Source organism: Numida meleagris, chromosome 11, assembly GCF_002078875.1.
Source record: "Numida meleagris isolate 19003 breed g44 Domestic line chromosome 11, NumMel1.0, whole genome shotgun sequence".
In the NCBI taxonomy this organism is placed as follows: Eukaryota; Metazoa; Chordata; class Aves; order Galliformes; family Numididae; genus Numida; species Numida meleagris.
In genome coordinates, this window is record NC_034419.1 from 2964794 (window position 1) to 2976794 (window position 12001).

General features: G+C 66.1%; 5 protein-coding genes across 7 annotated transcripts; 1 reads left to right on the forward strand and 4 right to left on the reverse strand.

The window, feature by feature from the left end:
* LOC110404889 (2'-5'-oligoadenylate synthase 1-like) lies at positions 33–2321 on the reverse strand. Of its 2 annotated transcripts, XM_021409664.1 has the most exons (7): positions 2204–2321; positions 1872–2073; positions 1507–1798; positions 1232–1407; positions 906–1144; positions 693–828; positions 33–618 (listed from the first exon to the last, which is right to left on the reverse strand). In XM_021409664.1, exons 2-7 carry the CDS (start codon positions 2058–2060, stop codon positions 97–99), a joined length of 1554 nt encoding a protein of 517 aa, XP_021265339.1. In that variant the 5' UTR covers positions 2061–2073; positions 2204–2321; the 3' UTR covers positions 33–96. The 2 variants fall into 2 exon arrangements, with proteins under 2 accessions (XP_021265339.1, XP_021265338.1); XM_021409663.1 differs by lacking the exon at positions 2204–2321 and having other exon boundaries at positions 1872–2085.
* LSMEM2 (leucine rich single-pass membrane protein 2) lies at positions 3634–5432 on the reverse strand. Its single transcript, XM_021409665.1, has 3 exons — positions 4151–5432; positions 3885–4073; positions 3634–3796 (listed from the first exon to the last, which is right to left on the reverse strand). The coding sequence occupies exons 1-3, from the start codon at positions 4482–4484 to the stop codon at positions 3669–3671; spliced, it is 651 nt and encodes a 216-aa protein (XP_021265340.1). The 5' UTR covers positions 4485–5432; the 3' UTR covers positions 3634–3668.
* Positions 5591–9000, reverse strand: HYAL3 (hyaluronoglucosaminidase 3). 2 transcript variants are annotated; one of them, XM_021409662.1, is made up of 4 exons: positions 8956–9000; positions 6265–7146; positions 6107–6196; positions 5591–6002 (listed from the first exon to the last, which is right to left on the reverse strand). In XM_021409662.1, the coding sequence occupies exons 2-4, from the start codon at positions 7129–7131 to the stop codon at positions 5664–5666; spliced, it is 1296 nt and encodes a 431-aa protein (XP_021265337.1). In that variant the 5' UTR covers positions 7132–7146; positions 8956–9000; the 3' UTR covers positions 5591–5663. The 2 variants fall into 2 exon arrangements, with proteins under 2 accessions (XP_021265337.1, XP_021265336.1); XM_021409661.1 differs by lacking the exon at positions 8956–9000 and having other exon boundaries at positions 6265–7512.
* NAT6 (N-acetyltransferase 6) lies at positions 7588–10962 on the reverse strand. Its single transcript, XM_021409642.1, has 4 exons — positions 10855–10962; positions 9997–10090; positions 8824–9084; positions 7588–8329 (listed from the first exon to the last, which is right to left on the reverse strand). Exons 1-4 carry the CDS (start codon positions 10960–10962, stop codon positions 7623–7625), a joined length of 1170 nt encoding a protein of 389 aa, XP_021265317.1. The 3' UTR covers positions 7588–7622.
* Positions 9010–11986, forward strand: LOC110404877 (PHD finger protein 7-like). Its single transcript, XM_021409643.1, has 4 exons — positions 9010–11009; positions 11319–11410; positions 11500–11601; positions 11858–11986. The coding sequence occupies exons 1-4, from the start codon at positions 10961–10963 to the stop codon at positions 11984–11986; spliced, it is 372 nt and encodes a 123-aa protein (XP_021265318.1). The 5' UTR covers positions 9010–10960.

The window sequence follows — 12001 nt, forward strand, 5'->3', positions numbered from 1 at the left end:
CCCACCCCACCCCACACCCCCAGCAGCACGAGGGTGTTCCACGGGTTTTATTCCTAGCAGGATGGGACGGGGCTGCAGGCTGGGGTTTAGGGGGGCTCAGGAGGGCACGAAGCGTCGGGGCAGGGGTCCCACACCGCCCCGCAGCCGCAGCAGCAGGTAGATGGTGCTGCGGGGCTGCACGCCATAGTGCTCCAGTGAGCGGTGGTCCTCCAGCTCCCTGGTCTCGTAGGTCAGGCGCTGCTGCTCCACGGCCACGTGCTGGCGGGCATAGATCTGCTGCTTCAGCTGCCGCACGGTGTCGGTGGGCCGCACGCTGTAGACGGTGGTCTTGTTGTTGCTGTCCTTCACCAGGACATCCATCTCCTGGGGCTCGGTCTGCAGCAGCAGCAGCACGGTGTTGTAGAAGAGGCAGTGGGTGGCCAGGCTGTCCCCGTCCTGCAGCACGCTCGAGGCGTTGCCGGGGGGCTGCTGCAGGGCCAGGCGCTGCTGGTAGCGGGGGATGCCCCACTCCTTCTCTATCTCCAGCTTCAGCTCCCAGACCGTGGTGCTGGGTCTGAGTGTCTTTTTCAGGCTGATGCCCCGCAGCTGCTTCACCTCCACCGTCACAGATTGGGCGGGCTGTGGGGACACATGGCAGGTGGGTGACGGCCGTGGGGGACGGCACCGCGGTGCTGCTGTGTGGGCAGCCCTACCTGCACATTCCAGGAGCGGGCAGCACTGACGCAGGGCAGTGACCGGCGGCTCCGGGCAGCCTCCTCGGCCACCAAGTCCCATCTCTTGCCTTGGCCCAGGATGCCGGTGGGGTCAGCGGGATCCAGAATAACGGGGCTGCGGGCACAGAGGGGGCCCTGCCGTCAGCGCACGGCCCCAGGAGCAGAGCAGTGGGGTGGGGACACGCTCCTCACCGGGGCCGGCGCATCAGCTCCTTCAGGTGGGCACCGACCCGCTCGTCCTGCAGGGAGTAGTACTTCTCCCAGTAGATGCAGATGTCCTGGTGCCGTCCGAGCAGCTCCAGCACGGTGCTGAAGCCCTCGGCCATGCTGAAGTCCTCCCTGCCTGTGCCCTGCTCCCAGGCATAGATGGTCAGCAGCTCCAGCGCGTACTTGGGGGGCAGCTCAGCGTTGGGGTACTGCGGCTTCAGCACCTGGGGGCACAGGGGTGGGCAGCTGGTGGAGCGGGGTGCCCTGGGGTGCCGGTGGGGGGCACGGCGCAGCCAGGTAACCCCACTCACCTGCTTATACCAGTACTTGACCAGGCGCAGCAGGTCCTTCAGCTTGGCGGGGCGGCACTTCACAAACTTCTTCTGCAGTTCCGTGAAGCTGGGGGAGAAATCGCCGGGGCCGCAGCCCGTGGCCAACAGATTCACGTAGACCTCGGGGTCCGGCCGGGCATCCTGCCTCACCTGCCCTGTATGGCGAGAGGCACCTCGAGCTCCGTCCTGCGCCCCGCAGCCCGCCCCCTGCGCCCCGCCCTGCCCCCCCCATCCCACCCCGTGCCCCGTCCTACCCAGCGCGTCGTAGGCGGGCAGGATGTCGACATCGATGGACTCGCCGGAGGTGTTGGAGAGGGTGAGGCTGAGGGAGCGCGGTCTGTCCCGGCTGTCCTTGTAGCGTGGACTGCTGATCGTGACTCTGAAGGGCGACGTCGGGCGGCACTCATAGAGCCGCCTCTCGATGATGGAGAGGATGCGGCCCCGCTGCTGCTCCTGCTCCTGGTAGCTGGAGAAGCAGTTGACGAAGAGCACCACGTCGGCATCCGAGTTGTTGCGCAGCGCCGTGCCTTTCCCCGCCGAGCCGCCCTGCGGGGACACGGAGCCAGCTCAGCCCCCGGCCCCCACCCCAAGGCGTAGGGCGGGCGGGGGCTGTGGGCACCTTGACGGTCTTGAGGACGCTGATGCCCTCGAAGCAGCTCTCCTTGAGGAAGTCACAGATGTACTTCACCGTCTGCTTCACCGCCGCGCTGAAGTCCGGGCTGGGCTGCAGGTGGGCGGCCACCCAGCCCTCCAGATCGCGCTGGGACACGCTCCGCAGCCCCATCGCCGGCCCCGCGCTCAGCTCCATACCGCTCACTGCGCTGCGATAACCGCCCGCCGCGGCTTTAAACCCCGCAGCCTCCGCCCCCACCCGGCTGGCACCGCCTCCGCTTCAGGCGGACCTTTTGTCCCTCCCCTTTCTCGCCCTCCCCCGCTGTTCCCTCGGGGTACCCCGGTTGCTCCGAGCGCTGCCGCCGCTTTGGGGGCGGTGGTCCCCATCTCCCAGGACCCCGGGATGCGGCCGCCGCGCAGCCGGCACGGGGCGGGGAGCGGGGGTGGCATTGACCGTGTTCCCGCAGCGCTGCGTGGACCGCAGAGACGGTGACACGGCGGCCGCCCTTTCGGTTTCGGTTCTGGCGCCCGGTTTCGGTTCTGCGTCAGTTTCGGTTCTGATACGGCGAGCGGCCGCTGGAAACGAAAGTGCGGGGAGCGGGGGAGAAAGGCAATAGCGACAGCGACGGGCGGGGGTGCGGGGAGGGGACAGGGATGGGAAAAGGGATGGGAATCAGAACGGGGAAACGGGAAAGCGATGGGGACAACGATGGGGACAGATGGGACAGGGATGAGGACAGAAATGAAACAGAGATGGGGGCAAAAGTGGAACAGGGATGGGGACAGGAATGGGGAAAGAGATGGGGACAATAATGGGATGGGAATGCGAACAAAAATGAAATGGATGGAGACAGAATAGGAATTGAGATGGGGATAGAAATGGGATAGGGATGGGAACAGGAATGGGGACAGAAGTGGGACGGGGTGGGGACGGAGCTGAGAAGTAGAGGTACAGGGATGGGGCGTGGATGGAGATAGGGATGGGGTAGGGGTGGGACGGAGCTGGAGACAGAGCTGGCCACGGGGATGAGCACAGGGGTGGGATAGGGATGGGGCAGGGATGAGACATTGTGGGATGGGGACAGAAATGGGGCAGGAATGGGACGGAGTTGGGCACAGAGCTGGAACAGGAATGGGGACAGAGACAGAACAGGGACAGTGCCAGAGCTGGGGCTAAGTGTGGGTACAACAGAGATGGGGCAGGGATGAGTCACTGAAGGGAACAGGGATGGGGTTAGAGATGGGCCAAGGATGCAAACAAGGATGGGGACAGGAAGGAGGACTTGGCAGGAGGACTCATGCCAGAGAGACAGAGTTGCCATGTACCCAGCTCAGAGAGTTGGCTACCAACAGCATATGTGTACAGCAGAGTATTTAATGCCTTGGGCTGCCCCACCAGGGGCTGCCCCATCTTTTTAATTTTTTTTTACCAAAAATAGGCTAACAGGAGAGGCAAAGGGTGCCATCGCGCTCTGTGCCATGCCAGCTGTCTGCTGTGGCCCCTGGCTGCCCAAACGTGGCACAGTCCACGGGGCCGACCCCCGTGCTTTGTGCCTCCTGGGGCCATCCTGGCAGCACCGCGTGCTGGGGGAAGCAGCAGCAGGCACCTGGGAACGTGGTCGTGGTGACGACTTTCTAAGCCTCAATGACAGGAGGTAACGATAAGGTGACAGGAGGGTGCCTCCTGCCGGGGCAGGTGCCCATCCTCGCAGCCCTTTCTCCGGTGGCGCGCGGCAGGGGCCAGGGTTGCCCCTGTGTATCCCGGGGATGGGGTGATCCGTAAGGGGCTGCTCCGTGGGGCTGCTCAGCGGCGCTGGGTGCTGGCGTTGAGGCGAGCCCAGAGCTGCCCGCTGGCCGCCCGCAGCTGGCGCATGGCGTCCTCCTGGCTCTCCAGCCACTGGGCCAGCGCCTGCACCGACTGGCTCTGCAGCACTGCGGGGAGCGCGGGCCACAATGGAGACCGGCTGCCCGCTGTCCCCAAGCCCCTGCCACCTCCCCCGTGCCGCCCACAGCCACATACCGCTCAGGTAGACGGCCAGTGCGGCCAGGACCAGGCTGGCCAGCGCCAGGAGGCCCAGCAGGGTGAGGAAGAAGGGGTGCCCGGGGCAGGGGCAGATGGTGGGAGGCGGCACAGGGCGCAGCGTGGGCAGGTGTTGGGGACCGCGGGCCGCGCGGTGCAGCCGGTTGCTGGATGGAGCCGGGCCATTCCCTGAAGCAGCGGGGAGAAGGGGGTCAGCGCCTGCCCTCAGCCCCCTGTTCCGCAGCCCCTCGCCCTGTTCTTGTCACCTTCTGTGCCCTTGTGCCCGGCCGAGGCGCAGTGCAGGTCGCTGATGGATGCAACGGGGTGCAGGCTGATGGCTCCTGGGTCCATCCCATCGGGGTCGGCGGGCTCTGCTGGCACGGTGCCCTCCGCCCTGCCCACACCGTCTGCTGGGAGCAAGGAAAGGGGTGAGCGTATCTCAAGTACCCCTGAGGTGATCAGAGGCCCCCAGCTGCAATGACCCCTCCCAGAAGTGATGTCAGCCCTGGTGCTGGCCCAGCGCTCCTTGTCACAGGCCCGCTGATCCCAGGGTGGGGCCAGACCAGTGCTGGCTGTCCCCCAGCCGCCGCGCGCTGTCATCAAAGCAGTTAGCAGGAGCCCGGTGACCTCAGTCCCAGAGCCTCGTTAGTGCAGCTGGCAGCTGCGCAGGGTGGCAATGTGCTCCTGTCCCAGCGTACCTGGGGCCACCTCGAGCCTGTGGGTGTGGGCAACCCCGTACCAGGCTGTCACCAGGGTTGGTGGTACCCATGGCACCGTGCCGGAGGGCTCAGGGATGCACAGTGGGAGGAGTGGGTCTCATGCTGGCCCAGGGGTCCAGTGCCCCATGCTGCAGTGGCATGTGCCCAGAGAATGGGGAGGGCAGCACGCAGGGCTCCAGCCCACTCAACACTGTCTCGGGAAGCAGCTGGAGCAGAGGGAGGGGATATTTCCGTGGCGTTTGAACGGTTGTGAGCAGTGGGCAGGGCTGGTGGCTTGCGCCCACTCCCAGGTCCAGGGCTGGTGCTGCATTGGGGCCACAGGGCTCCAAGGGGCTGGTGTGCACCAGGTCAGCACCTGTCAGGTCTGAGGCCTCCCAGACCCCCAAAGCACCCTGCAAGCACCATGGGTCCAGCCCTTCACCGCAGGCTGCCCCCACCGCCTGCCCCCTGCAGCCTGCTGTCCCCTCCGTCCCGCAGCACTCCACACCCCCTCCCTCCCTGGGCTGGCATCCCTGTGGGGTGGGCAGCACTTGGCCATTGCCACTGAGCAGCCCCTGCGTCACAGCTGCCTTGGGTGCCAGGGACCCGCACCCCTCGCTGCTGCCAGCCTACCTTCTGCAGCCTCCCTGGGCATGTCCCCGGCCCCGCTCCCCTGGGCAGCCAGGCAGTCTGGGGCCCCCAGGAACCGGGCACTGGGCTCCTGGTGCGCCAACTGCTCCGCTTAAAATAGGACAGGATGAAATGTGTTTGGGGGGATAAAAATAACTGGGGAAAGGGGGGAGGCCCGGCGGCCGCGGGCAGCATGGTGCCAGCGTGTCGGAGGGAGGGCAGAGCTCAGGGCCCCTCATGCACCCTTCCCTGGACAAGGGGCACAGCTGGGATAGGGAAACTGAGGCACGGGTCCGTTCCCTCCTAAGCCATAGCAGGGGCTCCTTGTGTACACGACCTGGAGACTCTCCCTAGCTTTGCCCATGAAGACCACATAGCTGCAGCAGGACGGTTTATTTAAATTAATGAGCGCAGGACACACCGGTGCTGGCACAGCAGCCTCCAGCTCCACTCACCAGCCCCAGCAGCTGCGCCGTGGGCAGGTGTCGGGGGCCTGGGAGCCGTGGTGCCCGTAGAGGCCATGGGTGGGCATGGGGCAGGCAGCAGGGCTCTGTGGCTCTGGCTGCGCGCAGTCCTGGCCGGCCCAGCCCCGGTAACAGTGGCAGCGGAAGGGTGCCCAGGTGCCGGCAGCCAGGTGCAGCAGGCTGCCCAGCTCCTGGGGGTGCTGCCGCACACAGCGCCCGTGCCCGTGGCACTGCTCCAAGCTGCATGCCCGCGCGGCTGCTGTCACGTTGGCCACATAGGGTCCCAGGGTGGACACGAGGTAGTGGCGAAGGCTGGTGCAGCTTTCCTGGGGAGGAGGCAGCCGTGAGGAGCAGCCCTGCAGGGCACCCCAAGGTACCTCCTGAGCCTGTTGATGTGCGGCTCCGGTGGGGCGGTGGTGGGCACACTCACAGCCGAGTGGGAGTAGGACATGTCGCCCCATAGCACCACTCCGGCCACCCCCAGTGCCGCGCTCTCCCCGATGGTGTGCTCCAGGTCAGCCTGCAAGGACATGGGGTGGTGTGGCCGGGGGGACACGTCGGGACACCGAGCGCCGCCCCGGCCCTTACCGGCTCCAGGAAGCGGGGCGAGCGGCGGTAGGAGAGCCGTGAGTAGGCCACAACGGGCAGGCGGCTGGCGGCGAGGCGCAGGGCCTCGCGCAGCCGGTGGTGCACGTAGCGACGGCGCAGGCCGGGCGGCAGCAGCGGCGGCAGGTAGATGCTGGGGTAGAGCGCGGCCGAGGCGGCCCACAGCCAGCGCAGGCGGTTGTTGCGTCGCGCCTCGGCCGGCCGGCAGCGCCCCGTGTAGTTGGCCACCTTGGCCCAGTTGCCGTTGAAGCAGTCGGGGAAGCGGTAGAAGCCCCAGAGTCCCGCCGGGCGCAGGCTGCGGCCCAGCAGCAGCGTCTGCTCCATCAGCGCCCGCGCTGCTCGCTCAAAGGCCCGCCGGGCCTGCCGCCGCCCCCAGCCCCGCTCCTGCGCCCATTGCTGCGAGGCCAACTGGTAGACGCGCTTGGGCCCCCAGTTCTGGGCCCACAGCGGCCGCCACTCCTCCCAGTCCACCACGGCCAGGCCGCTGAACGCGGGGCGCAGGCGCAGCCGCACGTCGCCCGCCACCCGCGCCAGGTGGGCTTGGAGCGGCGCCCGCTGCGGGATGCCCCCGTTGTGCAGGACGCCCCGTGGGGAGATGTAGGGGTACAGCCCAAACTTGTTCTTGTAGAAGATGGTGACGTTCTGCCCTGCGAAGTGGCCACCCTGGTTCTCCACGATGCTGTAGTCAGCCAGGGGCAGCCCCACACCAAAGCGGCGCTGGCAGCGGCCGCTGGGGATGTTCCAGAGCACGGCGAAGGGCTGCCCCCCTGCCAGGGGCGCGGGTGCGGGGCTCTCCCTGCCGGCGGTCCCCAGCACCAGCCAGGCCCACAGCGCCAGCGCCGGACCCATGCCCACGGGGCACTGCCTGTGGGGAGAGAGCAGCGGGTGGGCACCCGAAATCCTGCAGAGCCCAAAGCCGCGTCCTGCCCGGCACCTCAGCGTCCCTCCTGGCTCCCAGCCCCGCTCCCAGCAGGGCACTGTGGCCACTTCGTCCTCATTTGGTGGCAGGGTTGAGCCCCCAGGCCCGTCACACACGGGTAAGGGGAGGAGGGCTGCGTGCCGCTGCCCTGTGCCAGCCGCCAGCTGGGGATTAGGTGGCCACATGACACAGCAAGGGCAGCACTGATCCCTGCTCAGGGCCAGACGCTTCCCTGACCTTCCCGTTCCCACTCTGGGGCCTCCCACAGCAGCACCCAGGCTCATGCCAGGGGCATGGCCACCCCCTTCCTTGTCCCCATGCTCCTCAACCTCGGGGCAGACAGTGGGGCCGGGGGACCAGAAGAACAGCACCAGGTGCTCCGCCCGAGCTCGCTTTTAATCACCGGCTGTGCCCAGCGGCCTCAAATGTCCTTCTTCATCCAGAAGATGGGCAGCCCCCTGGCATCACGGTGGGGGCTCTCCTGCGGGCTCTGCCCACCGCCCTCAGCTGGGGCCCCGCTTGCCCGGGACAGGGGTGGCAGAGGGGGTGGTGGGGGAACAGCAGGAGGCGGCAGGGGGGGCCGGGGGGCTGCGGGCACCGCCGGGGCGGCAGCGATGCGGCTGGGAGGAACAGCGAAGGCCCGCAGAGCCGCAGCAGGCATGGCGGGGCTTAGGAAGGGCACGATCTGCACCGGCTCAGCCGGGACGAAGCCCAGGTGGGCGTAGAACTCCTGCTTGTCGTGAGTGCTGAGGTGCAGGCGGCGGAAGCCTCGGGCCCGGGCGTAGCGCTCGGTGGCCTCCATCAGCTGCCGCCCGTAGCCTCTGCCCCGCAGTGCCCGTGCCACCACCACGCTCTCCACAAAGAGGCCGCTAGGCTGCCCGGCCACACGCGACAGCCGGACGTGTCCCACCAGGCAACGGGGGCAGGCGGGCTCGGCAGGGGCTGGTGCCCGTAGCAGTGCCAGGCAGGTGGGGAAGGCGTCGGAGGAGCGCTGCAGTGCATGCAGCCGCAGCACCCGGCTCTTGCCCCACTCCTCAGCCAGCAGCTCGGCACAGGCCTCCAGCAGCTCGGGGTGCTGGTGCAGGGGCACCAGGCTGAGCTCCTCCGGCACTGGGCTCATTCTTCTCACTGCAGGGAGAGCGAGAGGTCACAGCTCAGCACCTGTGCCAGGATGGTACTACCACCACCCCAACGGGCACAGTGCAGCGGCAGCTTCCTGGCCAGCAAAGTGACAGCCATGCTGTGCTATGCAGTGCTGTGCCATGCTTTGCTCTATCATGCTGTGCCATGCCATGCCATGCCATGCCATGCCGTGCTGTGCCATGTTGTGCTGTGCCATACTGTGCTGAACCACGTTGTTCTGTGCCATGCCGTGCCACACCATGCTGTGCTGTACCATGCTGTGCCATTCCATGTTATGCTGTGCCGTGCCATGCCGTGCTGTACCATGCTGTGCCGTGCTGTGCCGTGCTATGCCGTGCTGTACCATGCCGTGCCGTGCCGTCCCCTCCGCAGGCAATCGGTATAGCCCCACCTCCCACCGTTCCCGTGCGAAAGCGAAGCCGCACGCAAAGAGGAACCCCGCTGCTAACGGCCCGCGGGTTGAGCAACCCGACCCGCACCCTCCGCTCGCCTCCCCGCGGTCCCGCGGCCGGCCCAGCCCGCGCCGCGCGGCTCCGCACGGCACGACCACCGCCATCTGCCGGCGCCGCCCCGCTCTCCCCCGCCCCCCCGGACTCGGCGCCGCCGCTCACCCTCTGCCGCCGCGTCCCGCGGGGATCCGCGCCGCGCCCCGCCCATCGCCCCGCCCCGCGTACCCAGCGGGCCTCGCCACAGCGCCGCCTTGTGGACGGAGGGCGCGAGCAGAAAGTTCCCCTTCAGGTCTGGGGAATAGGCCGGGGAGAAGGCTCAGGGGTAGGGTGCGATTTAGGGTGAGTTTTAGGGTGAGGGTGAGCGTGAGGGTGAGGGTTAGGTTGGGCGTTAGGGTTCGAGTGGACAGTGCAGAGCGCACGCTCCCAGCAGCACAGGGAGCCCAAGGCACCATTCCCTGCTCCAGTTGTCCTCTTGTGATGCAGCCATCTTCCTCAGTGCTTTTGACCACACGAACCTCAAAGAGGATTTCAGTTTTGCAGCCTGCCCCTCTGTGGTGCACACTGTGCTGCCGTCACAGCCCGCGAGGGGAATGGCGAGGCACTGCGGGGATGGCAGCAGTGCAGAGGGGAGGATGGCCGGGACGAGCTCACGGAAACAGCCATCCCCACACAGCCAAGCAGTTCTGTGCTGCAGCTCTGCTCCTTTGCAGCAGAAGCAAAGTTCATCCCAGCCCCAGCTCCAGTGGCAGCTTCGCCCTCCTCTGCCACAAGAGCCAGGGCCAGCGCTCACCACAGACCTGGAGCGGCTGCTGGCCAGGCGGCTTTGGGCCCTGCCTTGACATGACCAGTCACAGAATAATCCTACTGTCCCTCGGAGGGCTGGCTTTAGCAATTTTAGGCGCATATTTTTTTTAATTTTCCTTTGTTTGTGTGTGTGTGTGTGTGTGTGTGTGTGTGTGTGTGATAAGCAAAGGACCAGCCCTTCTCTGAGCTCCTTCTCCATGGAGCAGGACTGCTCAGAGGCTGAAGCTACAGAGGAGTTGTCAGCTGGAAGTGAGGGTCCAGGCAGGGTGTTCTCCTTCCCCTCCCTCCCTGGCTGTACCAGAGAAGTGCAGCTGTTAGGTATGACACAGCCGTGGTGCTGTTACAAATACATAGAGTGACCCAAGCTACAGAGATGGACAGTTGTGTGCCTGTTGGCACCTTTGTTTCCTGGAGAGTAGACGGGCAGCCTGAGGGAGGGATTCACTTGGCCTTGGGAGAACTGGGATATGTTCCTACCGCACTGAAACTGAAACTGACAAAGATGCAAAGGAGAAATTAGTGCATTAAAAGGTATATTGTTTATTTTCGCAAGTCGTGTGAGGAGTGGTCGAGGGAACTGGGGTTCTTAAGCCTGGAGAATAGGAGGCTCAGGAGAGTCCTCATCACTCACCACATCATCTGGGGAGAAGCCCACCCCTTGCCCACAGGCACGGCAGGTGCACAGCAGCACCAGGCCCCACTCGCTATAGGGACACGACCCCCCCCTCAGGTTGGTGCCCTTCTGCCAGCTTGCAAGACAGGGGGGCACCAGAGGGTTCCTGCCCAGGGACTGCCCCACAGGACTGGCCCTTTGCTGCCTGTCAGCATCGGCCACAGGGTCATAAAGAAGCTAGGAATGTGCTAGGGCGGAGGAGTGGGGAAGGCCTTGTGTGGCGCGAGGGCTGCAGCCTCTGGCACGGGGAGGATTGCTAGCAGGTGGAAGGAGGCCATGCTTCCTGCCTGCTGCATGGCAGGCACCGGGCCCCTCACTCTGCGCTGGCTGCAAGAGCCGCCGCCCTACTGCTTGGGTGCCCAGGGCGTGTGCCCTCACCCCCTGTGAGGTGTGATGATGTCACAGAGGGTGGCAGGGAGCGGCCATTGTGACCCGCGGGGTGGGAAGCAGAGCAAAGGCTGTGGGGCTCAGGCCGAGCTCAGTGCGACCTGGTGAGGTGCGTGGAGGGCAGGGAGGAAGGGGCTGCCTGAGGCTGCCAAGGAGGAGGGGGCCCCAGTGCTCCAAGGCCTGAGCTGCGAACTCACCCCCTCGTCCCGCTTCTCCCCTAGAGTTGGCACAGGAGCGTGCGCAGGAGAAAGCCCGGTGCTGCCGGGACAGGGATTCTGCGAGTGCTCGCCGTCAACACGTACCATGTCCAAAGGGAAAAAGAGAGCTGCCAGCTCGTGGGGGCCGGGAGAAAGTAAGTTATCCCTGCGTGCAGCTCCCCGCCGCCGGGCAGAGGGGTGCTGGGGGTCTGCCTGCGGCGGAGAGGGCAGGCGGGGGCAGGCAGGGGCTCCCCAGCCGGCGCGGGCAGGGCCCCTCTGCTCCTGGGCCAGGGGGGACGCGGTTGGGCTGTGGCTGCCTGCTGGCACCGCTGGGCCTGCAGTGCCCCTTCCCCTCCACGGCCTCCGGCCCTGCCCCTCAGCCGCCACAGAGCAGGCCCCTGGGACAGCCCTCGGGGGCACCTGGCCCCGCAAGGCGCTCACTGCTCTCGCTCTCTCCTTTCCAGAATGCGTGCTGTGCATCCAGTCAGATGCTGACCCAAACATCTATGGGCGCAAACGGATCATAAGTGGGATCTATTTCCATGAATTCTGTGCGGTGAGTTCCCTCACGGCTCCTTCCACCCCCCTCCAACAAGCAGTTCCATCCTTTCTGCCCTAACGAGATCCTGTTCTTCTCCCCTACAGGTATTTTCTTCCAGGCTTTTTCAACAAGCAAGATCAGATAAGAAAAACGATCATTTAAGCACCCTTGACATTATACACACAGTCCAGCAGGCAGAGCAGAGGGTGAGGACCTGACCGGAGCAGGGAGCTTTGGGCCAGGAGAGGCGCGGCCAGCTTAGCCTGCTCCCAAGGAAGCGGTCGCGGCCTTTCCAACCAGCTCCAGGAGAAAGTCCTGCTCTTGCACACGAGCCCTGTTCACCGGGCAGCTCTGCAGAGTGCCACCCAGCCGTGCCCGCATCCTGAGCCCTGCCCAGAGGTGCGGGGCCTGCTGCGTAGGCCCTGAGCCTGCCGCTGATGGCGGCTGCTCTGCTCTTTCCAGCTCTGCTTCGTCTGTGGCAAGAGGGGGGCCTCCATCACCTGCGCAGAGGCAGGCTGCAACCGCAGCTTCCATTTCCCCTGCGCCTTGGAGGCTGAATGTGTCACCCAGCACTTCCAACAGTACAGGTAAGGGCTGCCAGGCCTC

What these genes read in the sequence shown, in the direction of transcription:
- LOC110404889 (XM_021409664.1), bottom strand. Translation starts at nt 2,060, where the DNA reads ATGGAGCTGAGCGCGGGGCCGGCGATGGGGCTGCGGAGCGTGTCCCAG. An exon ending in GCGTCCTCAAGACCGTCAAG is followed by an intron (nt 1,799 to 1,871) that starts GTGCCCACAGCC and finishes GTGTCCCCGCAG; the next exon opens with GGCGGCTCGGCGGGGAAAGG. An exon ending in GCCCGCCTACGACGCGCTGG is followed by an intron (nt 1,408 to 1,506) that starts GTAGGACGGGGC and finishes CTCGCCATACAG; the next exon opens with GGCAGGTGAGGCAGGATGCC.
- LSMEM2 (XM_021409665.1), bottom strand. Translation starts at nt 4,484, where the DNA reads ATGACAGCGCGCGGCGGCTGGGGGACAGCCAGCACTGGTCTGGCCCCA. An exon ending in CGGGCACAAGGGCACAGAAG is followed by an intron (nt 4,074 to 4,150) that starts GTGACAAGAACA and finishes CCGCTGCTTCAG; the next exon opens with GGAATGGCCCGGCTCCATCC. An exon ending in ACTGGCCGTCTACCTGAGCG is followed by an intron (nt 3,797 to 3,884) that starts GTATGTGGCTGT and finishes CGCTCCCCGCAG; the next exon opens with TGCTGCAGAGCCAGTCGGTG.
- HYAL3 (XM_021409661.1), bottom strand. Translation starts at nt 7,485, where the DNA reads ATGAGCCTGGGTGCTGCTGTGGGAGGCCCCAGAGTGGGAACGGGAAGG. An exon ending in CGCCCCGCTTCCTGGAGCCG is followed by an intron (nt 6,197 to 6,264) that starts GTAAGGGCCGGG and finishes ATGTCCTTGCAG; the next exon opens with GCTGACCTGGAGCACACCAT. An exon ending in TGTCCTACTCCCACTCGGCT is followed by an intron (nt 6,003 to 6,106) that starts GTGAGTGTGCCC and finishes CCTCCTCCCCAG; the next exon opens with GAAAGCTGCACCAGCCTTCG.
- LOC110404877 (XM_021409643.1), top strand. Translation starts at nt 10,961, where the DNA reads ATGTCCAAAGGGAAAAAGAGAGCTGCCAGCTCGTGGGGGCCGGGAGAA. An exon ending in ATTTCCATGAATTCTGTGCG is followed by an intron (nt 11,411 to 11,499) that starts GTGAGTTCCCTC and finishes TCTCCCCTACAG; the next exon opens with GTATTTTCTTCCAGGCTTTT. An exon ending in TCCAGCAGGCAGAGCAGAGG is followed by an intron (nt 11,602 to 11,857) that starts GTGAGGACCTGA and finishes TGCTCTTTCCAG; the next exon opens with CTCTGCTTCGTCTGTGGCAA.
- NAT6 (XM_021409642.1), bottom strand. Translation starts at nt 10,962, where the DNA reads ATGGTACGTGTTGACGGCGAGCACTCGCAGAATCCCTGTCCCGGCAGC. An exon ending in GGGAGAAGCGGGACGAGGGG is followed by an intron (nt 10,091 to 10,854) that starts GTGAGTTCGCAG and finishes CATCTTTGTCAG; the next exon opens with TTTCAGTTTCAGTGCGGTAG. An exon ending in CTACTCTCCAGGAAACAAAG is followed by an intron (nt 9,085 to 9,996) that starts GTGCCAACAGGC and finishes CCTATTCCCCAG; the next exon opens with ACCTGAAGGGGAACTTTCTG.